The following is a 26,444-nucleotide window of genomic DNA, read 5'->3' on the forward strand; positions in this document are numbered from 1 at the left end:
TGCTGCTGTGATAAAACAATTTCCCCTGTCGATCAATAAAGTTTGTCGAAGTCTAACATGACTCCACAGTCGTCAGGTCAACTCATGTTTTAGTTTGAAAAACCTAACCGGAAGCTACCTGCGTTAGCTCGCCTGCCTTGACGCTCACCGAGACAGAAGAGAAAGCGGAGGGATCAGGCGGTTGAAATGGAGAGCGAAAGGACTGGGAGGGTGAGCGAAAATGTTCAAGAGCCATGGCGTGGCGGCATGACAAACTGAAAGGCATCTCGGTTCACCGAAAGGAGTTCTCCGAATAACAAAGTCCGCGCCGAGGAGTCGAGCCGAGCGTCCGGAGGATCCTCATTTCGCTTTGCTTTGCTCTTACCTCGTTTAACCTAATCAGCGCGCACACAACGTTTCTGCTGATCTGCAGGGAGAAGTCTGAGGCTAACAAACCGAGTCTGACAGGATAAAAAAGGTAAGAAAAAAACAACAACAACAACAACAAGTGACTTCTCATGTCGGAACAGTCGCCGGGGGAGCGCTGTTTGTTTACACCCGTGATTAACACCGTGCCGAAGTTACACAGTCATACAGCCCGCTTCATTGTTTGGTAGCTAATCTCGCATGCATTGTTAGCAAGTACAGTGGAGACACTTCCACACGGACAGCTCCTGCTCCGTGTCCTCGCCTGCCTCGGCTGACACGGTGTTGCCGGGCTTGAGTGGCGCAGCGACATGCATGTTTAACCAGCCAAGCGTCGCTCACGGCGGCTAGGCTAACGCTAGCTAGCTGCTACATGGAACAAGAAGAAGTAGTGACAAAAGTGCCACATGGGGCTTTGTTGTGAGCGACCTGTCAGTGGCGGAGGACCTGCCCGGGCATGCCCTTGGACTCCAACCTCTCCCCCTCTGTAGCCTGCTCCCAACAAGAACCACGTTTATGCTACAGCGACGTTTCTCTACACACTTAAATTCACAGCAGTTTTAAATGTCACCTGTCAACAGTGTTTGAGTCCTTTGGCATGCTCACCAGAAAGTTTTGTAAACAAATGAACTTCTCCAGATTGTCACAATGGAATGTCAAATACCTAATAGCTGAGGTTTTATTTGAAATCTTTGTCATGCATTTGATTGGTATTGTCATCCAGCATCACTTTAGGATGTGTATGTTTACATCCATATGTGCATTCATCATGTCATATCTGCACATATCCACATGACAGTTCATCATGCTGGGAAAGCTGCTTCATCTAGCTGCTGTAACATGTACCCAGTGAGGGATCCATGAAGTTTATCTAACATTGTGGAAAGCTATTTAGACCAAGTAAAAGATCCACTATCACCCAGCATCTTTCGAATTATTGATTATGATTGACTATTGCTATCTGTATTTTTCTGAACTGATCATTGAACTGATTCATGAACTGTGCTGCTACTTCAGATCTAATGGAGCCACCTCTCTGTCTGTAGTCACTCATAAATGAGATTGCAAAAACTGGACAAGAAATGGAAGATGTTAACACAAACTGCAAATTAGCGCCTCTTACAGTGAAACAAGAGTCTGGAAAACAATAATTAATAGTGATTAAAGATATTGATCTCAGTGGGCAATCAAAGTGATAGAACACTGAGAGATTAAGAAAGTAGAGAAGAGCAGGAGACAAATCTCACGTGATAAATGGTCTGCACTTATATAGTGCTTTTATCCAAAGCGCTTTACAATGTGTTTATCATTCACACACACATTCATACACCAGTGGTGACAGAGCTGCCATGCAAGGTGCTGCCTGCCATTGGAAGCAATTTCAGGTTCAGTGTCTTGCCCAAGGACACTTCACCTGTGGAGGGGCGGGGGATCGAATCGCCAACCTTGTGGTTGGAGGACAACCTGCTCTACTACCTGAGCCACAGCCACCCTTACGCGATCCAACATAAACAGGGGAGAACATCCTAATTGAATCACTCCTCTTTCTATTTTAAATATTCCATTCTAGTTAATCTTGTTGATGGAGAAGCCTACTTATGAATGACAAGTTCTCTGCTATCACATACTGTTAAAACATTGCGTTTAATGTGTATCCGTTCCAAATATCTGCTTGATTACCAATAACAGGCATCCGCATCAGCCCTTAAAAACCAATATCAGTCGATCCCTACTAAAAACATCTACTCGTGACCTGTTAAGTTCAGTAAGCTTGAAGCTGTTGCAGTCTGGTATCTATGCGTGTTTTTTGACTTGAAATGTCTCAATATGGACTAATATCTCCCCTCCTGTGCTTTCAGGTAGCTCAGTATGAGTCGAGATGGGTGGATGAAGAAGAAAGCCAATGCCGGTGGGGACAATGGTTGGGCTGAAAGGGTGAGTATGCTGTTATAACCTACACTATCCATGTTCACTTTGTAGTATGAAGCAAGGCCCTTTCAGATGTGCACCTTTTACCATTAATCTGACAGCAACAGAAAGTGTTTATTTCATGTTTGAATAAGCACAGCGATCACCGTTCTGTAAAAGTCACAACAGCAACCTTACTGAGTCGGACTTAGTAATGCGATACTAGACTGAACTGCACCCAATTGGTCCAAAAACATCACGGAGAGCAAAAAATAGAGTTTGGGTGCCAACATGACAACACACCTTTCTTATATACTTTGCTCTATAGTTTAAAATCTATAAGACTACTAAGTGTAATATCTATGATAATAAAACTTTCCTGAAATAAAAAATGACACTAAGCTTGAGCAGCTTGAATCACACTCACAAATAATGAATGTAATCCGGAGGCATTTTTTCCTGCAAGACAATAAACAGGAGCTGAAGTTTAGTTGTTCTCCTGACCTGCGACCTCATAAAGCAGCAGGATCCCTGTGGCACTCCAAAGCAAGAAAGTTGCACACATTTGCACAGTGGAACAATGGAACAGCAGCGCCGTTATCACACGGGGTCAGGATTTTCAGTGATTCAGGAAATCATAAATAAACCTGGACAGTCTGAGAAACTGCTCTCAGCTTCAATTTAGTCTGACATCATGAGGAACACATTAAGGGAAAAGTGAGCTATATCTGAATGACAGATTGCCGTCGATTAAACAAACTGATGAAGCCAGCAATGTCACGTCTGAAAAGGGCTTTACTGGCAATGTAAAAGTACATCATCCTACTCTCCCTCTCATTGTAACAGCGAAAAATGGACGTAATTAACTCGCTGTCTAATTAGTAAAGGCTGGACTGCAGAGGATCTTTACCACAGCTGTGAGAACTCCATATGGCACAGAGCATCCCATAATAACGGTAACAGATACCAAAACAGATTAGACAGAAAGTGGACAATAATATCGATGTAACTGAAGATGGGAGAAAATTGCTTCCCAGAGGAGAAATTCACTTGTTACAACATTTCAAAATAAGAAAAAGAGTGAGAAAGTCATACATTTAAAACTCTATACACTAGAAAGTGATCAATATATCAGTTGGCCAATATTATTGGCTGGTAATGGCCTGTCACCTATATATCAATAGGACATTTTTATTTTTCAGGACATGATGCAGAAAACTGCTTGGGATCATTTAGAGCCCCTAAAATACAGTATTGGTTAGGTTCTTCTGTTTACTTTATACAGCTGTCAGATATAAAAATATGATCTGCAGTGGTGACACCCACTATAGTTTTTGTACAATAGTATTGAAAAAAAAAAACAACAACATTGCATTGGAAAGTGAGTAGTTGTACATACAGAAAAAAAGTTGTGGGTGATATTGATGGAGACGACAACCATGTTACAGTATGACGAAGGATCTGCAGTTATGCTCCTTCTTACACTGTGGGTTTAGCAACCTGTTGCTGAAGAAGTTGCTTAAGCCGCCCTTTGTTTCAAACAGTGGATCAAAGGTGTTTTTCAAGATTGATGGCAGCTGCACTAACATCCTCCTTTAACCCATGTCCTCTATGGAATCCAGAGGACAGTACATGACAGAGATGGCTCTCTTAACCTTTAAAACAAGGAACTGACAAGTCATTTTACATATTTTAACATACACTATATGCACTCTTATGTCTTTTTTATTAATATGACTGTATATATGTGTCATGTGTTGAAACTTCATGATGAATCAGACATTTATGGTTATCATGTACGAAGTATGTCAGAAAAGTTCCAGGACTGATGTCACAAAAGATATATTTCAAATCCAAACTACAAATTTTCCCCTTCGAAGTAATCCCCCTGGAGTCTAACAACTTCCCCAGCCTTCTCTGCCACACCGCCATGCACTCCTGGAAGGATTCTTCCAGAATCCTCCGCAGCTCCGTCGTCACAGCCATCTTGATGTCGTCCACGTCTTCAAAACGGGTCCCCTTGATGACCCCCTTGAGCTTGGAGAAGAGGAAAAAAAACCACAAAAACACAGGGGGGGAGAAGAGAGAGGGGGCCACAACAGCAAGATGCTCCTCACACACAAAAACTCGCAGACGCAGAGCACAATGAGAACACACACGGTCACAGGGACACACACACAACACGTCCCCCCCCAAAACTCGCCCCTCCTCGAAAAAAAAAAAAACCCCACAAGATCTCTGTAGACACGCGCGGGGAGAGTCTCAAAAGGAAAAAACGCAGAGTGGGGGTGAAAAATATACCCTGTGACACAACACCCCGAAAACTTCTCACACACCTCGTAAACCACAAAGATGTAGTTTGTGATTGTCACCTGTTTTCTGCCTGCCAATGACCTTCTTTTATCGCTGCTCCTTTTCTTGTGTGCAGGGCGGCTACATGGCTGCCAAGGTTTCTAAGCTGGACGAGCAGTTTAAACTTGATGCCCCCAGAGAAAAGCTCAAGGAAGGAACACGCTCCAGCATCTTCGGTGGAGTGGCTATTTATGTCAATGGATACACAGGTAACATGTCGTACATGCTGTTGATATGATTGTGTGGTTTCTATGGTTTACCTGCTCCTTTTCTCCTTACACTTTCTTCATTCAGTCCTTTATGAAGAACAGAATGGCACTGGAATTGTAATTGTCTCCAGTGATGTCCCAGAAGAGCACTTGAGCAAAAGCAAGCATTCTGCTTAATGCACTGAAAAGCGTGTAATGCTTTTAATTCTAAGATCACGACAATCCTTATTGCCATGGATACACACATCAACTCATAAGTTGGATATTAGCAGAAAGGATCATTCAGATGGAGTAAAAAGAAAGCGTGTATATATGAAGTTTTCTTTCACATTCTTTTGGGTTATTGTTTGTATTTATTGACTCATTTTATTTACTCATGTACAGACACATTCTTGCTGTGTTTGTGATGTTTTGTGCAGATCTATAAATAGGCGTTTGACTGTTTTGTTCAGATGGCTTGACGTCCTTTTTTTTCACTGTGATCAAGCCGCTGGTTTCTGCTCAGTTTGTGATGGCGGTAGCACTGTAGTTTAATTCTTCACATTGTAGAAGTAAGTCAGATCAAAGGGAGTTTATCTGGTACAATATACTGTCCACATGCCACATCATTTGATGTGCGTCAATTGACGTCTATAGCACGCACTGGACTAATTATAGAGACAAAGGATGTCAAGATACAGCAGCTTGGATGCCAGTTCCAGAGTGACGTGATAAACTTACAGCTTCTCTGGGGAATTGATGCACATTGACGCTGGGAAATAAGACAGTAGCATATCCTGTTGAGCTGACATCCTTCACCGTGTGAGGGTACATGTCAGAAAGGTGCCTAAGGTGTACTGAGCTCTGGTGGAGGTGTTTATTGAGTTTTAATAAGGTGTCATTATCGTTCCCCCCCCCTTTTTTTTTTCTTTCTTTTTTTGTCTAACTGTCTCATTTTTGCGAACAGAGCCGAGTGCAGATGAACTACGCAGGCTGATGATGCTGCATGGCGGTCAGTTCCATGTCTACTACTCGCGCTCCAAGACCACCCACATCATCGCCAATAATTTGCCCAACAGCAAAATTCAGGAGCTCAAAGGGGAAAAAGTCATCAGGCCAGAATGGATCACTGACAGGTTAGTTCAGTGCATCATAATACCAGCCCCTTTCAGACATGCACTCCTTTTCATTTATCTAACAGCAGCTGAACTGAATGTGCGCTCTCTGTAGGAGTCGCATTGGCAATCTTAAGAGGCTAAATCTAGGAACATTTCTGTGTCACTTTTAACACGACACAAGTCTGAGCACATTAACAGAAAGACATGCACAAGGAGTGGCACCTCGAGTTGTTTTCCACATTTCAGCTCTAATATTCACGCATAAACATCCCAGAGAGTCTTTCCTCTGAGCTTATTAAATACCTGCAGCATCAGACGGCAGCAGAATCCACATGAGCATCTCCAAAGCAAAAGAGCTGTGTGCATTTGCAGCGCTAGTAGCTTCATTAGTTACCTATAAATGATAAATTATCTCCGACATGTAGAAAATCTTAATCCGTGTCAGGATTGAACGCCGTGTACCTCACATCAGGCAGGTGAGCTGTCACGCACGGAGTCACGGTTTAGTTTGTTGCCTCCAGCTGTTTTTAGGAGTCTTTACTCTGAATTTATCAAATACTTGCAGCATGAGACAGCAGAAGGATCCGTATGAGCGTCTTTAAAGCAAAAGAGTGCCACACTGATTTTTTTTTAATACAGTTTTTTAGTTATCATGTGCGATAATAATATAGTAGTTATATTGTCATCACACATGAACAGTTTTCAATGTGAAGGAAATCATAAATACACTAAGCTTTGATAAGCTGCTATTGGTTTAGATTTAGGTGTTTGTTTGTTACTACATTATTATACATTATACTCAACTTTATTCTTTTATTTTTAAATCTTGCATGATTGATAAATACTGCATGTGTATGGCGGCTCTCTCCAGCAGTGTGGGGAGTATTTGTGAAAGAAGCTATGAGTCACATTACTGGAAAAGTGACCTATGTCTGAATGACAGCATGCTGTCACTTTAGCAGATTGATGAAGACAGAACTGTGTCATTTCTCATGTCTGAAAGGGGCTATTTTCTACATGTAATATCCTTTTGTATTATACTAACTGAAAATATATGCGTTTACTTTGTTAATAATAGCATCAAGGCTGGGCGACTCCTGCCCTATCTACAGTACATGCTGTATGCTAAGCAGAAAGGGCCGCTCTTCCCCGGCATGACTCTACGCCAGACCTCAGAGATTGCAGGACCGAGTCACGGGCCGCTTCAGCTGAATGCCCATCAAAAGCTTCATCTGCCACAACGCAACATTCAGACCTCTGTTTTCAACCATGAACAGTCTTCATTCGGCTGCCAGAACAACTCCGTCCCTATCCCCAGCCACAGCCACCCTCAGTCCATCCAGCACGGCTCAACAGCTCGCTCTGCTACCCCCCAGCCCAGTCATTCAGCATCCAGTCACCTCATTACAGACCCCAGGCACAGAAACCCTTCACACTCCCACCCACTGTCTAACCAGAGCCACACAAAGCACCCACACAAGTCTCCGCAGTCCACTCACCCACAGGAAGCGGAATTAAAAATGTGAGTATGCTACGTGAGAAAGTGAGTAAATTTAGGTGATGGGTTGAATGGTTTAATTTTTTTTTATTGTTTTATTTTTCCCTTCTAAATTGGAGAGTTTTTGCACACGTTATATTTTTATTAAATTAAATTAAACATTTTCTTTACCCTTTTTTTGTCACAGAAACGGATTATTACAGACCTCATTGGACGTGATGAGCCATTCAAAAATCAATGAGATGCAAGAGTGTGGCAAAGATGATCCTTGTCTTGCCGGGGCATCGAAGGTGATGAAAGAAGCCCCCCTCACCAACGGACACACTCACCTTGTTAATGGTGCCTTAAAGCCAGAGGACCTGTCCCCTGTTACAGATCAACCCTCTGCTGACAGGGACCTGCTCAAAAGCAGAGTCAAGAGTTCACCAGACAAACCTCAGAGTTCTCCAGTGCAGTTCCAGACCAAGCCGGACCCGTATGAGTTTCCCCACAGTCCTCCAAAGCAATCTGACCAGTTTCCTGATTTTGAGGAACAATCCAGCTCACAAGGAGCCGAGCAACGACCTAAACCTCCACCACCCGCCTACCATGAGGCTGTAATAGCCAACGAAAGTCACCTTCTTCCGAAACAGCCCCAAACACCCAATCAAGTTGTCACGACTTCTGATAAAACTCAACATTCTCCTGCATCTCTCTCGCTTTCACATTCTTCGGTTCGACTGAACGGAAGTCACCACAATGCCTTTTCATCTGATCCCGCCTCCCTCAGCACAACCAACACAACGGCCAAACCTGATCCTTCCGCCGGAGAGTCGTCGTTCTTATCATCATCCAAGTCTTCAGCTCAGTTTCTAGAACAGACAGGCGGTTTGATCTCCGAGTTCTACTCTCACTCACGTTTGCATCAGATCTCCACATGGAGGACTGGCTTCTCTGAGTATGTCAACGAACTGCATAACAAACGGAAAGTTGCAGGGGGTGCCTGCTTTCCTGGGAAAGATCGACTGAGGAAATTGGTTTCCCAGCGACCTACAGACAGTCAAGGTAGGAAAGGATGGGGGCTCTTCTAACTTCTTTTTTTTTTCTCTTTTTTTTTTGGGAGAGGGAACAAGAGTTGTGGTGACTCAGAGCTGTAAGATAATGTATCATGGCTTTTCCAGCTTCATTGGTTGAAATTAGGCGTTTGAATGTCCTGCTCATCAATGTCTCTAAATGTGTCCTCTTGTCCTACTATGAGATGCCCTGTTAAGGGAACATATAAAAAATATATTTCATTGAATGAATCTTTGTGTATCAGAATCCCCAGTTGTAAGTGCATGCTCAAGTTGTAAAACCTAACAAAGGAAACAAAGGGCTGTCTGTGATATCACGTCTGTGTTTTGGGAGGCACCTGTGACACAATTTGATGTCTCATTTTTCTGAAAACTGTCCATTGATGATTCGTTATATATTTGTTTGTGTTAGGTTCTTCGGCACCAGCCAGTGTTAAATCTTGCATTCTCCACGTGGACATGGACTGTTTCTTTGTGTCTGTGGGGATTCGACATCGACCAGAGCTTAAAGGCAAGGCCTTTTTTGTCTGTTTTTAGATGTGCGCTTTCAGTAGAACATGTTTATATGATCCACAAGGAATAGATGATATAATGTTAAAAAATCCAGCCAGTGCTCCTGGTTGAATTTGTGGTTTTCTTGCAGGGAAGCCTGTCGCTGTAACCAGTAACCGTGGTCAGGCCAGAGTGCCTGTGAGACCCGGGGCTAACCCTCAAGTGGAGCTGCAGTACTACCAGAGGAAATATACTAATCCTCAACCTGGTGAGATCGTCATGTCCGACTAGTTTGCTGAGAATGACAGGCCAGACTCAGTGTATGTCTTGTACATGCCTAACCTGACTAACTACGTGTGTCCTTGCCATTTGTCAGAGAGTACCGACGATGATCTGCACAGAACTCCTTCTCAAGAAAGTCCTGAGTCTCATGCCAACGGAGTGCACCAGGATGCTGCTTCTCTTTCAATGGCAGAGATTGCATCCTGCAGCTATGAAGCCAGGTAAGATAAACACAGAGTGTTAGTGTCTTGTTCCTCCAACAACAGGAATCTATCCATCCATCCATTATCTATACACCGCTTAATCCTCACTAGGGTCGCGGGGGAGGCTGGAGTCTATCCCAGCTGACTCAGGGTGAAGGCAGGGGACACCCTGGACAGATTGCCAGTCTATCACAGGGCTACACTTAGAGACAGACAACCAAGCACACTCACATTCACACCTACAGACAATTTAGAGTCACCAATTAGCCTCAATCTGGGAGGAAGCCGGAGAACCCAGAGAGAACCCACGCTACAGGTGGAGAACATGCAAACTCCATGCAGAAATATCCCGGGGCGCGAACCAGCAACCTTCTAGCTGCAAGACGACTGTGCTAACCACCGAGCCACCTTGCAGTCAACAACAGAAATGTGAATTAAAAAATGTTTTTCCTTCACAGGCAGGCAGGTGTGAGGAACGGGATGTTTTTTGGCAAAGCAAAACAGTTGTGCCCTACGCTGCAGTCTGTCCCATATGATTTCGATGCCTATAAAGAAGTGGCTCTAAACATGTATGAGATTCTGGCCAGGTAAGAACAACACTAATATCTCTATTTCACGCACTTCCTGCCTTTCCAATGCAAGATAACATCTCCATTTCCTAACTTCTCCAATGTTTGCTCTTTACAGTTATACCCATGACATTGAGGCTCTCAGCTGTGATGAAGTGTTGATAGACGGTTCGACTCTGCTAGCTGAGGTGGGCGTCAACCCTGACGTCCTGGCCAAAGCGATCAGAGCAGATATCCACGAGAAAACTGGATGTTGTGCTTCAGTGGGCATGGGTAAGTTTCTGTTTGGGCCATATTGTAAATCAGATAAACACAGTGGACATAGCTTAGAAATTACTGAATAATGCGATGTGTTCAGGGTCCAACATTCTTTTGGCTCGGCTGGCGACACGTAAGGCCAAGCCAAACGGGCAGTACTTCCTCAAGTCTGAAGAAGTGGATGATTTTATCAGGGATCTGCCAGTGACCAGCTTGCCAGGTAGATAAACAGCACCACCTGCTGGTCGTAGCCGTCAACCTGCAGCCTTTAAACATTTGTGTAGTAAACATTCAATAAAATGGTCATATCATTTTCTTTTCTAGGTGTTGGGCCTGTTATGGGCAGAAAACTGGCTGCTATGGGTGTGAGGTCATGCGGGGATCTCCAGCAAGTGTCTTTATCTCAACTGCAGAAGAAGTTTGGACCCCGTACTGGACAAACCCTATTCCGCTTCTGTAGGGGTCTGGATGACCGGCCCGTCCGCTACGAGAAGGAGAGGAAGTCTGTCTCTGCTGAGATGAACTACAACATTCGCTTCACTAAGGTTAGACCTACTGTACTTCCTTCATCCTGTGCAGTATAATCTTGCTTAACTTGCCATAAAGATTCTAAGCCTTTTGTTCTGTCACTCACCAGGTCGATGAAGCAGAGTGTTTCCTGACTAACTTATCCATGGAGGTGCAAAAACGTTTACAGGAAGCAGGACTGAAGGGTCGCAGAGTCACCCTGAAGGTCATGGTTCGCAAGGTTGGAGCACCATTGGAACCAGCGAAATATGGTGGTCATGGCATTTGTGATAACCTAGCTAGGTAAGAAAGAGACTACATGTTACCAGTAATTAATAATGTCCTCCTTCCATTGCCTATTCATGTCATTGTATCTTAGTAAACTCATCTTTACTTGTCTCACCTTCTGTCAGGACTGTGATGCTCGCTCAGTCCACTGACAATGGACAGCTGATTGCCACCGCAGTCATCAAGCTATTCCATGCCATGAAGTTGCAGGTACAGGACCTGAGAGGGATCGGCATCCAGGTTCAGCTTCTTGACCGAAATCAGTCTGTCCACCAAGACAATAAGGGGGTACGAATACGCTCCATCAAAGATATGCTGATAGGCCAGGAACCAAGTGCCAAATCCAGCAACAGAGGTTTGTCTTGTCTTTGTCATTCAGTTTGTATCGTTGTTGTTGTCTATAAACCCCATCAAGTCTCAGACTATTGTTACAAATGCTGCAGAAACACATCAGGAAAAGACTTCTTCTACAACAGTTCCATTGGCTATCTCCCCTCCACATCCTTTGTCGCCTGCTGAGCCAGTCCCAGGAACAAGCAAAGAGCAGCCAGCTTGCAAACAAACTCCAAAACATTGTCGGACACGCCTCAACCTCAGTATTGAAGTCCCATCCCCTTCACAGGTAAGGATTGGATGGAAATGTCTTGTTGATGAAACGGGAGCTGAACAATAACATGAGTTTAACAAAACTGTACTGCTTTGTGACCTCTCAGGTGGATCGTTCTGTGCTGGAGGCCCTGCCTGCAGAGCTGAGAGAACAAGTGGAGCAGTCGTGGACTAAAAGAGACGGGAGACAAAACAACTGCCATTCAGCTGGTCTGCAGCTTCCCTCCGCTAACTCTCTTCCATCCTCCCCTCCTCGTCCTCCTCTTGCCTCTGTACCTGCACTATACACTCCACCTGTAGGAACATTGGTTCTACAGATTCCAAATCAGCCAGACGGTCCAGGAATTGTACTGGAACTTCCGAACTTTTCACAGGTAGGGATGCAACAGTTTGAGATTTGATGTTCACCATTTTTAGAAAGGTTTTTAATTTTACGCCAAAAGCAACAGAGAAGACCAGGACATTTTATTGGTAAAGGCTTCATTTAGTTTTCTAAACATTACCGTAGAACAGAAACATGTACTCTGTGATAGTAGTTTATAGCCCATTGTATTTCAAAGTGGGAGGTTTGCTTTCCCAGGAAATCTCTGTACAGTTTTGGGGGAGGCTTAATGAATGGGAGTAAAAAATATTACAGTAGTTATTAAATTAGTTATCCAAAAGAGAACACATAGAATAGCCTAAATGTGTCATATGGTTAAAGAGGTAGTTCAGTGAGGTACACTAATGTTGCAGAATTTTCCGTTCCATCCATCCATTATCTGTACACCGCTTAATCCTCACTAGGGTCGCGGGGGGCTGGAGTCTATCCCAGCTGACTCAGGGCGAAGGCAGGGGACACCCTGGACAGGTCGTCAGTCTATCACAGGGCTAGTTTTTTTTTTGCCAGAGCCAGAAACTAATACATATCATAGAAAAGGCCTTTTTTGTCTGTGGGGAGATCCATAGTCTCAGACTTTAAAAAGCCCTATATAGCCTTTTTGCTATGTGGAGGTTTGCTATTTTTATCACCTTATGTGGGTCTGAGTCAAATGGCGGCAAACTAGCCTAGATGTTTTAGTATATAGATTTTCCCACTTCAGTGTCTTTACATCATTGTGTGTAGCGCTATTAAATAACACTGAGCCACAGGCAAAATACTGCACTGCCTTTTATTTGAAATTGTGCTAATGTAAATAAACGACATTCCTTAGAGAAGCCCAGTTTTCTACTGAAACACATGCACACTTAAGCTGACTCTAACACGACATCATACTGTGTATCTGCTGACTACAAACAAGTCTAACTTAGCTCATTATTTTCTACTTCTGCCGTATCTCTTCTAAAACATTGATGTAGAATTGTGGTCTATAATTGAAAACAACCTAATTGTAGTTTAGAAATTAATTTCTTTAGATAACTTGTCATTTGTATTGTGACGTTTTAAATGCACCCACAAGTACACAAACTAATCACACAGAAAGTCGAACGTAATCAACTCATTTTCAGGTGATGTAATTATTTACCATCAGTGTCTAGTCTAGCTTGGAAAAAGAGAATCTGAGAAACTAATTCACTTGTCGGGTTTTTGGGCTAAGTTTGGTTTTAGTAAACACAATACAGAGACCAAAGTGTGCTGACATGTTTTGAGCACGTCATAATCGTGAGTTCTCAAAATATGCAACGCTGATATCATTGGTATTGAATAGATGTTCAGCTTCCTGGTTCTCTGACTGCAGGTTGATCCAGACGTATTTGCTGCGCTGCCCAAAGAGCTGCAGGAGGAGCTGAAGTCTGCCTACAGCCGCGTAACAAACGTCCACACTCAGGCGAAAATTTGTAAGTCAATATGTGGATTAGTTGTCTGGAAATCGCTTTTGCTTTTACCAGAAGTGTAAGATTGCTCGCAATCTTAGTCGTAATTTTTGATGTGTTGGTTTCTCTGCAGTGGAGCAGAAGAATCCACTGTTGCAGCTGAAACAGTCTGGCGTAGGACTTGGCATTGGTCGGGTAAAGCGGCGCTACAAGAGGAAGAACGCAATCAGCCCGGTTAAAAAAGGAGCTTCACCCCTGAAGAAGCGTCAGATGACAAACAGTCCAGCCAAAACCCTACCACCTGCTATAAAGGCACGGGAGCCAATTGACCTACTAAAGGTGAGTCGATCAACGGTTTCACACATGAAGATGAAAATCTTTCTTTTTTTTATGGTGGCAGATTGTGATGATAGACAGTTTATGGCAGTTTGGAACTTGCTAAATGTTTATAACTCCTGGTTTTAACTTCACAGACTGAAACTGATCCCTCCACATCGTCCTTAAAGCCGGACATCCCAGAGTCGGTGACGAAGTTGATCGCTCGTCCTGCTCCAGCGTTGGCCGGAGCCTGTGACCTAACAGACATTAAAACACTTCTTCGAGAATGGGTCACCACCATAACAGGTACACAGTGAAAAGCACATATAACTTCACTACATGTAGTTGTCTCTGGTCTTGTTCCATGTCTTTAATAATTTCCTACTTTCTGTTAGAACCCATGGAGGAGGACATCCTGCAGGTGGTGAAATACTGCACCGATTTGATTGAGGACAAAGATCTGGAGAGGTTGGATTTGATTATAAAATATATGAAAAGGTGAGTTCTGCACAATGTAGCTTCCTCCATTTATCTACTTATCTATTTCTACTTTTTCTTTTCTTATTCCTCATGTTGCCTGTTGATCTGTTTTCTGCAGGATCATGCAGCAGTCTGTGGAGTCTGTTTGGAGCATGGCTTTTGACTTCATCTTGGACAACGTGCAGGTGGTTGTACAGCAGGCTTATGGCAGCACCCTGAAGATAGCATGAAGAAGAAATGAAACATTATGTGTCATCACTACATCACCACGATCTTGTTTTGCTACTTTCACAAAGGTTATCTGCATTCTGAATGATCTGAATTATGACATCTAGATGAGAGTTTTCTTCTTTTCTCTTCTGAGAAAGAGCCGTGACAGTATTGAAAGAAAGTATATACAACACATCATTTACTGCACTTACTCAGTAGTAAAAGTTCCAAGTAAGTTAGTTAAAAGTAACACAAACTCAAGGACAGAAAATGTACTGGAAATCTACTCAACAAAACCCAGAACAGTGATAATCGTAGCAGCTTTTTGCAAATTCAATCGTTTTTCATACTTTCCTTTCATGTGTAAAATCTTTTTTGCAGGTTTTTGCAGGCAGCACTTATCTATTTCTTACACATCCACATTAGCCAGGCCTTGTAAGATTTTGAATTTCTCTTTTCCTGGTGAGTGTCTGACATAGCAGTTGACTTTTCCTCGTTTGTCCATGGATTAAACACTTTATCAAGTTAGACACAAAGCATATTCTGCCAGTTTTAGCATCTGTTAGCCTCGTAGCACTCCTCGTACGTCAGACAAATGATAGAAATGGTAGAACAAAAAAAAGACCTAATATTTTTTCAACATTGTTTTGTTTGGTGCTCCTTGACACTAGCACTTATCTGTGAAGTATCTACGACTGCTGCATACAGTAGTATCGTCTCTTAAAAAAAAATACAAAAAAAAAGGAAAAAAGTGCCAAACTCTGTTATTGCAGTGTGTAAATAAGGTTTTTAAAGATTCTTGTTAAAAGTTTTAAAAGAAATAACATGTATGTAGAGGAATTACCTCTTGTATTGTTTACCAGTAGTGAATTCTTAGTAACAGTCTTTAAATTGTAACTCTTCTCACTCTTTAATCGTTTCTAAGTGTTCCGACATGGAAATCAGAAGCTGGCCAAAGTTCTTCATATGAGGTTAACTGTTGATTCTCAGTAGCACTCTGATTCGGGAGGATATTAGCAGGGGTTATGGCAATCAATAAGTAGCCTATGCATTTATTTTTTATCACAATCAAGTGAGATGTCCCTTCAAGGTAACGTAACACTTCATAAAGCATTTGTATCTGGAGTTAATCGAGTATTTGAGTGTGTTTACACTGGTTTCATAAAGTCTAAATATTGAAATAATGCTGGATTTGCATAGGAACAGGTGATCTGATTTTTAACTCCATGTTGTGTAATTCCCTCCTTGGAGACACTTGTATGGCTTGTGGCTACATTGTTGTATTTCTGTGAAGTTAACTTTTATGATGGGTTATTAGAAATACTCAGCAGATGCGGCTGGCTGGCTGGCTGACTTGTGATCTCACCATTAAAAGATAATATGCGTGCGGCTGACACGTTTGTTTAAAGGAGTTTCTCTATATGCAAACCAAATCAGTCTGTCATCTTTTTAAACTTATTGAAATGAATGTAATTCAGAATGTGCGGGTCTCCACTCACTTTCAAGATGTTGCTTCTCTTCACCTGTCATATCTTTCCTGAAGGGAATGGCCAGAAGTTCAAATTGGCCAGTCTTGTCTTCTCTAAACTGGCTCGTGCCTGAAGACCTGAAGCTGTGAACTTGTTTGTAAGTTTTCTAAGTCTTGGTAATAAACCTTAAACTCTGTATTAATTCATGTGTCTTTGTCAGTTTATTTTAATTTTTTTCACGTTGCAGCCACACTAAGGGAAAGGTGTTCAACCGAGGTAATTCTGGTCCTGAAAGTTATCTTTGTAGAACTGGAAGCTATGTTATTTCTTACTCATATAACTAGAAATAGCAAAGGATGTCCTATCTAATAAAATGTGCTCATTTGTATCTGCATCACATCCCAGATTTGATGGTGAGGGTTATATGACTATAACAATATTTAATATTTTGATATTCAAAACACTAAAATTGAAGTATAAAGTTTTATTTCCCTTTTTTAGGTTTGCAGTGTTTACAGGCTTAAAATGTTAAAGCATTTGCTCGTGGTTGTAGGTGCCAGTAGTAAGAGAGAGAGTGAGTGTGTGTGTGTGTGTGTCATGTGAAAGTTTAGATTGTTACATTTTTATTTTATTTTTGGCTTTTCTCCTAAGTTATCATGGTAGCCAATTTTTGTAATAGTATGTTATTATTCTTGATAACTATAGACTAACGTGTATTTAAAAAAAATAAAAAAATAAATTACATTGCTTTTTTACATACAGAGAGATTAGAGTTTATTTACAAAATAATGCAAATATTAGAATTTTTTATAGCAAATGTGGTGTTTAAATATATATATTTTAAAATACAATTTTAAAACATAAAAATATATGTTAAAATATACATTAATTTAAAAAAAAAATCTCTTCATAGCATTATTTTTTGTGAATAATATTAAACAAATAGTATTTATCCAGTTAAATATTATATCACAAATTTTAAAAACGCTTTTCTTTTTTCTCCTCTATTTCCTGAGTTGCCCGGATGTAGTTGTGTGACATCCGACGGGCCTGCTGTGACGTTGTCTTCACCGTTTCCCGCATGAACTGAAGTACCGCCGGGCTCTTGTCACTTCACCAGGTAATAGCACTAACAGCGGTTTGGTTTTATCTTTGCATATTTTAATAGCAACACAGCCCACCATTGACGTTTATTGTCACCCAAACGCGGAGCAAGAGTTTCTCTGGTGAGGGAACGTCTACGACAATCGGAGGGCTAACGTTAGCCAGCTAGCATAGCAAGCTAACATAAGTTCTAGATGTATTTTTAATTTCCGGCAGAAGTTAGTACTCTCAGCCACATTTTATTAGTTACCTCAACGGAAAGGGAGAAAAGGAAATGTCCAGCGATTAGCAGTTGTAACAGGTGACTAAGTAGGTCGCTGACGCTAGGTTAGCGCTAGCTAGCACCCGGCAGAAAAAGGCGTGTCCAGTCGTTACCATGGCTTTGTCTCCAACGTTAGCCCGATGATAGAAGCCTCTCACTTACTCCCTTCGTTATTCACACAGCTGGTGATTTAAAAAAAAAAATAGCAGTTCATGTTAAGGCAGCTGGCATCCATGTATTGGTTACGGATGCCAGTTGCGCTGAGTTGTCAGTTTATCATCTATGCTCTGTTTTGCTCCGTGCTGTCACTCACAAATGCAGACTGTCTTCTTTCTGAAGGGAGCGTGGACAGCAACAGCAGCAGCTCAAGCACTTAAAGCTACAGCAAAGACAACACTAAGATTTAAAGATACACTCCGGGGACATGTGAGACTTTCATTAATTTACTGAAATCGGCACACTATGGAACCTTGAACATCCATCGACAATACAGTTTGGAATAATCACAAACTGCAGCCTCCAAAATGAGCACAATGTTAAATGAGTATCTCTGAAGATTTCAACAAAGCTGAACATTAAAAATCCAGTGACAAAGGGATTTACTACAGTTGTTCCTTTAGACTGCATTTGTTTTAGCTGGGTGGACAACTGCCAACTGAGGGTGCAGTTTATGTTGCAAACCTAGTTGTTGTTGTTTTTTTGTTTTTTTTAAACATTCATTACAGTGCCTAAACTTGCTCATTATTCATTTTTTGTGTGACCTGATATTATGTCTCAGCTTACATTATCTGTTCTTTATCTCCTCAGATTCTGAGAGAGTTTTCACACCAAGCAGACCACAATGGCCAACCAACCAATGGACATCATAACAAAGGTTTTGGAGCAGTCAGCCAAGCTGGTTGAGGAGCAGGTGGATGCACAGTTGAGCAAGCTGAATGATATGGATGAAGATGACTTGGAGAGACTGAAGGAGAGGCGATTAGAGCAACTTAAAAAAGCGCAGAAACAGAAGCAGGTTCGTGGGACGTTTTAGACACCTTTTATGCATTTGTGTGTCTGATACAGTGATACAGTGTATTGTGTTACTTCACTGTGACCAATTCTTAATGTGGATAAAATCATCTGAAGCACTAAGTACATGCACCTGTTACCAGCATCCACTGCAGAAAATGTTTTGTTGTACGTGGAAATGTTCCTTTATTTTGTGGGAGTTTTTGAATGCTATTACTGGGCACTGTTAAAGAATCTTAAGTCAGAAGAGATTACAGGTCTATGCCAGTGCTGTTTTTTTTTTTTTGCCCAAACTTGTCTCTTAACAGAGCCATATAGTTAGATAGGGATTTTTTTGCTTATGGCAAAGCTGCAGTGAAAATTAGACAGTTGTTTGTTTTAGATTACATTAACAGAATACATGCTACAAAAATGAGCATGGAAGCCGGTTTTGTAATCAGTGGAACGCCTGTCTGAAGGACCATTGTGGGAGCCCTGGAGTACTTTATGGACTAAATGTTGCTCTGAACTTATTTTACACATCAGGAAGTGGATATTTCATTTGGAATATGGGTCATTGTTCATGCTCCCAACTAACCAGCAAAGGAAGTCTTTTGTTCTCATTGTGCTCTGACATGAAAGCCATTTTTTTCCTCTATAAGAAATCTTTTGTTCTGTTATTCATCTGATCTCTCTGCTTTTAAGGAGTGGTTGTCCAAAGGCCATGGGGAGTACAGAGAAGTCCCCAGTGAGAAAGACTTTTTCGGTGAGGTGAAAGATAGCAAGAATGTTGTCTGCCACTTCTACAGAAATTCAACCTTCAGGTGAGTCCCCGGTCCATACAGTTATATGAATATAGCCACTAAGAGATGCAACAGGGCTATGAATGATTCATTTTCATCCCTAATTTAATCGCTTCAAAGAATGCATAGAAATCAGACCTGCTCAGACTTTGCTTCAGTGTGTTCCTACAGTGTTATCGTGTTTAAAATTTAGTCGCTGCAGTATGTGATCATCATGCCACTAAACTTGTCTTTCTGTCTTCCATCCCCTAAATCTAGATGTAAGATCCTCGACAAACACTTGGCCATCTTGGCAAAGAAGCACGTGGAGACCAAATTCCTCAAGCTGAATGTAGAAAAGGCCCCATTTCTGACAGAGAGGCTGCGCATTAAAGTCATTCCTACGCTGGCTTTGCTGATAGACGGAAAAACGAAGGACTATGTGGTTGGATTCTCTGACCTGGGCAACACAGATGAGTTTCCCACCGAGATGCTTGAATGGAGACTTGGCTGTGCAGATGTCATCAACTACAGGTGAGACACTGCTTGACCTTTTGGACGAACAGAATTACAGTAAAGCGCTTATTATTATTATTCAACTTACATTCTTTTTTCCCGTCCTAGTGGTAACCTGATGGAGCCCCCAACAATGACGCAGAGATCAGGCACAAAGTTCACCAAAGTGGAGAAGAAAACCATCAGAGGGCGAGGTTACGACTCAGATTCAGATTCTGGAGATGACTGAAAAGTTTTGACAGTTAGCTGGTTTTCTCTCTCAGGGCTACCTCATTAATAACAGTCTAGCGGACAGCCTGCTCTCATTTTCCTTCTCTTTGTGACTTACCTATTCATTGCGTTAATTTCTGTGTTTTAATTTACCATATGTGTGGAATTATTTTATGAAATCAGTTGGCATGTTTCATTCAGCCTGCTCATTTAGCATGTGGGTGCCAAGATTGTGATTTAACATCTGAATACATTTTTACATGACATTTCCTTGTAGCAAGAGTTTGACTTAACTAATGCAAACTTAATAAAAAGCATAAAAGAAATGAAAAAAAAAACTGTGCTCCTGTTGTTTTTGTATTACTCCTCTTTATAGAGCCACAGGTGAAGTACTTGCAAGAGGTGGCTGTAAAATACTGATCGCACCGAGTGATCATGTTTTGTTTTTGGCCCTTTGTTTCTGGAAAACAAAATCTGTGACACTATGACTCAATAAAAGTCAACATTTCATCATTGATATAAATAACGTTAAAAGCCCACACAGGGATATTTATTGTTTTGTAGCTGAAAAAATGTCATCTCAAGTTAGCCGGCTGAAGCTCTGTGGTGAAACTCAGTATGCCCACAATAAGAAGAAATGTAAAATTGAAATCATTAAAACTGGTTATTTAACTATTTCATAGATTTCATGATAACATGATGAGCCAAGCTCTTTCCCTACTGAGAGGTGTGGCAGCTGTGCAGTCCTGTGGTGGTGGCCGTTATTGTGTGGACATATGGACACAGTTCCCTTTGAGGTTTTGAAATTACGCCTGACTTGATGTCAACAGTTTTATTTTCTAAGGTCTTTGCTGATTCCATATGATTGCTCTGTGATGTCAAGTACAGATGCATTGAGTTTAAAGGGCAGACTTTAAAATACAGACAGACCTCTAATTGACTCTCATTTCAAAAGCATCTATAGCCATGAACATTTCCCTAGCCCTTTAAAGGGAGCCAACTTTGTGTATGTAAACATTTGACTGATATATATTCCTGATGTAGTAAATTAAAACCAAAACATTCTGGAAACGAACGTTGGTGAAATTACTTGTGTTAACCATGAAGTAGTAGGACATCTACTTTGACTTCTGACCTACTAGAAATGTGATAGAAGAAATTCAAGCTAAAATAAATATCTCCACCATTATTCTGACACGACACATGCATGAAATGAAATAGTGATTCTGACTTGATTTCAGACAAGGAGGACACGCTGGGCTTAAATACCAGGAACTGTGGAAAAACAAAGTTTAAAATGTATTTGGATAAAGTGTATGTTTTCCAACCTTACTACACATGTAAAGAGGCATATAGGAAAAACACTTGAAAGCCAACTCTCAGTGGATCTTCAATGTGTACAACTTTCAACTTGGCCACCAAAATAAGGCCTTAAAATTGCCATTGTTAATGTGACCCAACAAAGACGATGAGCAAGATTTCAGAAATAGGAAGTGAAGAGGATATAGAATGCTTTTCATTTCAAAAGGTTTTTATTTTGACTTTAATAAATCATGTTAAACAAAGATTCAGAGGCATCACCTGTTGCAAAATTGTCATGGAAGTTAGACAAACTGGCAAATTCTGCTTCATGACAATGAGCCCCAGTTTGCTGAAGGACTTGTGAGACAGGCTGATGACAACATTTCTCATATTCATTTGAGGGTTAACATCCAAAAAAACCTCGACACACTCCATGCAACCTTTCTCAAATCTGGATGATGCCACAGCCTTTTCTCAAAATAAGAACATAAAGTTATGAAGCTGTTCCATGACATTAAAGAACAACTGAACTCTTAGGGGAGCAAAGTTAAGATTCTATTGCCTTTTGGTCTACAGGTTGGAGGAGGCGACGTATGATAAGCTCTCCTTTGCTGTTAATGTATGTGTCGGCCATGTCCTCTTCAGCAGGGAGCCCATAGGGAGTCTTCAGCGGCCGGATCCTGAAAGAACCAGGAGGACAAGACAGAAAGGAAGGAAAGGTCAGTTATGTCAGTGGTCACATGGATAGCATTGTTATGCACATATTCAAGGTTCAAGCAGCATAACTCAAGTCAATTACTTTACAGTGTGTCATCATAAATCTATGCTTTTGCAATGTCAGGATTTTATTGCATGGCATGCTTGATTACACGTAGTACAGTGATTTACAGCAGCTGTGTGATGACTTTGTGTACGTTTATCTTACCTCAGGAGGTGTTTGATATACTTCAGTTGGTTATTAACTGCAGGTGTATTTTTGTGAATTACGGGAGTATGACCCTAAATGCAAGACAAAGACAAACCAGAGTTAGTACAAACAAAATCCAAGGCTGTGAGTTCAGGAGACTTTTGCCTCTAGAAAATACCATAATAAATATTGTTGGTGCCTCTAGAGTGGACACATTATGTATCTTCATAGGATGATACAATCACAGCTAAAAATGTGTAGGGATCATCCTTCTGCTGCTCACTGAGCTCGATAAAAACTGCTTATTTAGACTACAATGGGGGCTGCTGAGTATAATGCTGATCAGGCTGCTAAAATGCAGCTCCTCCAGAAAAAAAAGAATAAAATGGCTGAAAAAGTTTTAAGACCTGATGTTGACAGCAGATGCTAGTGTTTTGATGTACTTATAAAAGTATTGACCCGTTTACACATAATATACACACAAAAAAAACAAAAAAACAATAAAATCCAAAGCTTTTCACAAAGGCAACCAAATTTGCTGTGGACTTTGACAATGACTGTGGGCTCACCTTTTGAAGCCCCATGTGTTTCACCATCTCCTTCTCCCAGTACGGCCTTCGGATCACACTTTTGACTCGGGTCACTATGTGCAGTTTATGAGGTTGGTCTGGATCACCTCCATACTTCTCATGTTCTTGTGATCGCTCAGCAAAAAGCTGCAAAGAAAAATACAGAGGTTTTGACTACTGACAGCGGTGCAAATGAGCTGCAGGATGGCGTTAATCAGTTGGAAGTGAGGAACAAAGGAGCGTCACCATTAGTTGATTCTGTTTCTAATTGTTACAAATTTACAATTCATTCAATCATGTGAAACTGAGATACAGGGAATCTATGACTTCTCACCTTTTCTGGAATTCTTGATTTGGTAAATTTGCTGCGTGCTGACACAATCCACGCGCAAGGTGACAAAATTGTAGCCTCATTCAGGGTCTGTAACACATGCAAACAAAGAGGAGTTAAAAAGAAAAGCACAGTATTATAGCAATGGCAGGTTTATTTTATTTATTTACTGTTTAATGCACATTGTCCTGTAGGGTGGACCGACATGACATGAGACATTATAACTTCTTCAAACTTGTCATATTGCTTGTGCAGTCTGGGTTTATTGAGCCATTGTGGCCAGTGTCATTGCTAGAAATCTTGAATTTTTCTTTTTCAACTATACAAATTTTAAGCAATCTCTATCTGTGGTGCTGAGGTTATAGCCCTGAGTTTTTTTGTGAATAGCACAGGATCAACAGTTTAGAGGTTTTTAATTTGCTTGTTTTTTTGTTATGAGGTTTTTCTGCCTTCAAGAATAATCAAATCTCTGAACTGCTCAATACACACATTCTAAAAGCAGTAGAGAAATGTTTTCTTATTGCTATCCCTCATACATAAATACAAATAAAACCATAATAATAAAGAATAAATGTATAAACAATAAAAGGGGAAGCAGAAGATACACACAATGTAAGCTAAAATAAACAACAAAAATAGAACCAGAGGTAGAAACAAAAGCAGATAAGATTATAGGGAAAACTAGAAAAACACATGCACATAGAGGGACGCTTTGAGAAGAGACTTAAAAGTACTGACATCAACGACAATATGTAAAATCAAGAGAACAAACTTTTAATGAAGGAACTCAAATCATGTGTTAAACAGCTTCACTGAAGTCAACTTGTGGATGCAAAACACTTCTTAGCGCAAGACAAAGGTTTGTTTATCACTTCTATGCAACAGATGGGTCTGATTATTAGTATCAGCTTTGTATTTCAGGTTTTGTATTTTGAATGGGGGGTTGGGACTTTATAAGTATTTTTTCTCCTCATCAGCACCTGGACTATTTAAACATCCAGCTAAAAATGACAATCCCTGGTCTAGCTCAGTGGTTTTAATACATTTTTCTATTATTATTATATTTTTCTTGCACGATATTAGCTGTAGAAATACACTAACTCCGAGGATCACATTACAGAACCACTGTTTAGCTATTATGCTCTCACTGTGATATTAATGTGGAACATGGATAAGCATAAAAGAAAGGAAGCTGCCTTACTTTCCCAGAGCTCAGTGTCTCACACTTAACTTACTTGTAACCGGACTTACCATGACTTTAAAATGGTTCATTATTGGGTTAATGTCTAGGTTCTAGGCTTGGTTTAGTCCGAAATATTTCAATATCCGAGCAATGCCTCTCGTGTTATTGATGTAAACATACACTAAAGGCAATTTACTTTTTAGACGGTTCAAGTTTGAAACAACAAAAATACAAAGCGTGGTACTCACCTTGACCGACAAGAAGCCCAAACTGCGACAGATACCTGACATGTTGTATTTTTGTGCCACCAGCTACACTTCAGCTCCAAAAACTACAAGCATGTAGGCCAAGGTTACGGCGCTGCTGACCGCAAAATAACACCGTGGGCCGAGTGAAGCTAAATGCTATTAAACTGTACCGATGTTTCTACCATTTGCAACAAATTTACATGTAAAACACGAATTCAACGCCGAAAAATAACCGCAAAGCAGGGTTAGTCACGTTTGTGTCATGTTAAGTCATGTCTCCTCTCTGTGTCGACCGGAAACGTGGAGGAGTTACATTGAAGTTGCTCCGATGTGGCACATTTTCTTTGAACATTTTTTATATTCTTAATTTTCCGACTTTGTTTGAGTCTTAAAAACAAATTTTTAAAAAACTGTTTAATTTTTTTACGCTTTAAAGAAAGAAATATAGATACTTTAGGTGTATGTTTGTATCGGAAGTGTACGTAGATCCTTTCGGCAGCCATTACGTTTCCCCCGGAGTTATTTTTGTGGCGGACTCAAGTAGTTGTCAGATTGGGAGTGTAGCACTGTTTTCTTCAGTGATTCCCTGCCATTATTTAAGCATGAAACGTCGTCAGTTTTATAGAATATTTTAAAAGGACCTAAAAATGACACAAAATCATGTAGCGGGGATGGAGGCGTCCGCTGTGTCCGTCCTGAAGCGGGCGGTGGAGCTGGACCAGAGCGGCCGCTTCCAGGAGTCTCTGGTCTGCTACCAGGAAGGCATCCAACTGCTCATGGACGTGTTGAAAGGTCCCGTTTAACCCTGTTTTTAAGAAATATACTAAATGTAGACGGTTTCAAAGGTATGGGTAATCACTTTTACGTGTTTTCTTTCTCATGTAAGCAGTTGTGAAAGATGACTCAAAGAGAGGGCACTACAGGGAGAAGATAAAGGGCTACATGGACAGAGCAGAGCAAGTCAAAGCTCAAGTGAACCAGATGAAAGAAGGTAATTCACCACAAAGGCCTGTATGGTGATGTGACCTCACAAGCATTAATATAGGAATGACCCATGTGCATTTTTGACACAAGGTCTGCATCTGCAAGCAGATAGTCACAGCCGGTGATGATGTGGCTTCTGTGTCAAATGTTTAATTAAGATATATAGAAATAAGGTGCTTTGGTTGTGCATATTTAGACAATAATAATAATAAATTTCCTCTCCAGTCACTGAATAAACACATACAAACTAATCTCTAGGTATCAAAATTACATATTCAGAAGTTGTTTTCCATGAACATAATCTACGTCTACGTGGTTGCCTCCTCTAAAATGTGTAACTCTATAAAGTCGCTGATTTTTTTCTCCACCCACCCCTCCCCACTCGCTGCACCTCGAGCACACCAGCTCACCTACAACTCTGCTCAAGCACTGCACAAATATTCTGCTCTGCACAATAGCAAGTTGTCATACTGGACTAATTTTGCCATACATGATACAACCAGAAAAGTGATTCTGAAGAATGACGGTAGGACAGTTAGTGTCACACTTACAGGCTGAAGTCTGCTTCTCTTTTCTTCCTGTCTCCTCTGTCCTGCCAGATGGAAAGTACCATGAACAGATAAGAATAGCAGAGGATGCTACTGGTTACAGCTATGAGGTTCTGTTCAAGCCATACATCAGCAGTGCTCTCAAGGAGGTCTGGGTGCAGGATCCATACATACGACACACTCATCAAGTAAGACCTTTGATTTCAACACTGTTTTATTATGTGTGGGTTTGTTTTTCCCTCTTTGCTTAAAATTGTGTTTGAGTTCATCCAGGAGGCTCAGTTGGTAGCACTGTTGCCTCGCAGCAAGAAGGTCGCCAGTTCGCGTCCTGGTGGGGGCATCTTTCTGCATGGAGTTTGCATGTTCTGTGGGTTCTCTCCAGGTTCTCCGGCTTCCTCCCACACAGTCCAAAAACATGTTGAGGTTAATTGGTGATTGTAAATTGTCTGTAGGTGTGAATGTGAGTGTGCTTGGTTGTCTGTCTCTAAGTGTAGCCCTGTGATAGACTGGT

At 41.2% G+C, this 26,444-nt stretch overlaps 4 protein-coding genes across 5 annotated transcripts in view; 3 read left to right on the plus strand and 1 right to left on the minus strand.

The window, feature by feature from the left end:
* The first annotated feature begins 156 nt into the window (after positions 1 to 156).
* On the plus strand, positions 157 to 16,199 carry rev1 (REV1 DNA directed polymerase). The gene is made up of 22 exons (XM_008296383.1): positions 157 to 457; positions 2,265 to 2,340; positions 4,742 to 4,874; positions 5,821 to 5,989; positions 7,050 to 7,493; positions 7,657 to 8,513; positions 8,934 to 9,032; positions 9,165 to 9,281; positions 9,390 to 9,516; positions 9,957 to 10,085; positions 10,186 to 10,340; positions 10,426 to 10,545; positions 10,650 to 10,870; positions 10,963 to 11,135; positions 11,246 to 11,475; positions 11,564 to 11,742; positions 11,834 to 12,100; positions 13,445 to 13,544; positions 13,654 to 13,859; positions 13,994 to 14,144; positions 14,234 to 14,336; positions 14,437 to 16,199. Exons 2-22 carry the CDS (start codon positions 2,275 to 2,277, stop codon positions 14,546 to 14,548), a joined length of 4,158 nt encoding a protein of 1,385 aa, XP_008294605.1. The 5' UTR covers positions 157 to 457; positions 2,265 to 2,274; the 3' UTR covers positions 14,549 to 16,199.
* An 828-nt stretch (positions 16,200 to 17,027) lies between these two features.
* txndc9 (thioredoxin domain containing 9) lies at positions 17,028 to 20,199 on the plus strand. 2 transcript variants are annotated; one of them, XM_008296384.1, is made up of 5 exons: positions 17,028 to 17,117; positions 18,171 to 18,378; positions 19,059 to 19,177; positions 19,415 to 19,669; positions 19,760 to 20,199. In XM_008296384.1, the coding sequence occupies exons 2-5, from the start codon at positions 18,205 to 18,207 to the stop codon at positions 19,878 to 19,880; spliced, it is 669 nt and encodes a 222-aa protein (XP_008294606.1). In that variant the 5' UTR covers positions 17,028 to 17,117; positions 18,171 to 18,204; the 3' UTR covers positions 19,881 to 20,199. The 2 variants fall into 2 exon arrangements, with proteins under 2 accessions (XP_008294606.1, XP_008294607.1); XM_008296385.1 differs by lacking the exon at positions 17,028 to 17,117 and adding an exon at positions 17,723 to 17,789.
* Positions 20,200 to 21,371: 1,172 nt separating this feature from the next.
* Positions 21,372 to 24,717, minus strand: mrpl30 (mitochondrial ribosomal protein L30). Its single transcript, XM_008296386.1, has 5 exons — positions 24,402 to 24,717; positions 22,974 to 23,060; positions 22,640 to 22,786; positions 22,089 to 22,162; positions 21,372 to 21,843 (listed from the first exon to the last, which is right to left on the minus strand). Exons 1-5 carry the CDS (start codon positions 24,441 to 24,443, stop codon positions 21,711 to 21,713), a joined length of 483 nt encoding a protein of 160 aa, XP_008294608.1. The 5' UTR covers positions 24,444 to 24,717; the 3' UTR covers positions 21,372 to 21,710.
* A 208-nt stretch (positions 24,718 to 24,925) lies between these two features.
* Positions 24,926 to 26,444, plus strand: part of mitd1 (MIT, microtubule interacting and transport, domain containing 1) — a 4,876-nt gene continuing 3,357 nt past the window's right edge. Inside the window, exons 1-3 of the mRNA XM_008296389.1 lie at positions 24,926 to 25,193; positions 25,291 to 25,392; positions 25,985 to 26,121. Of these exons, the coding sequence (XP_008294611.1) occupies positions 25,049 to 25,193; positions 25,291 to 25,392; positions 25,985 to 26,121 (384 nt within the window). The 5' untranslated portion in view covers positions 24,926 to 25,048. The remainder of the gene's footprint in view (positions 25,194 to 25,290; positions 25,393 to 25,984; positions 26,122 to 26,444) is intronic.

This window comes from Stegastes partitus, unplaced genomic scaffold (assembly GCF_000690725.1).
Source record: "Stegastes partitus isolate 25-593 unplaced genomic scaffold, Stegastes_partitus-1.0.2 Scaffold1125, whole genome shotgun sequence".
In the NCBI taxonomy this organism is placed as follows: domain Eukaryota; kingdom Metazoa; phylum Chordata; class Actinopteri; family Pomacentridae; genus Stegastes; species Stegastes partitus.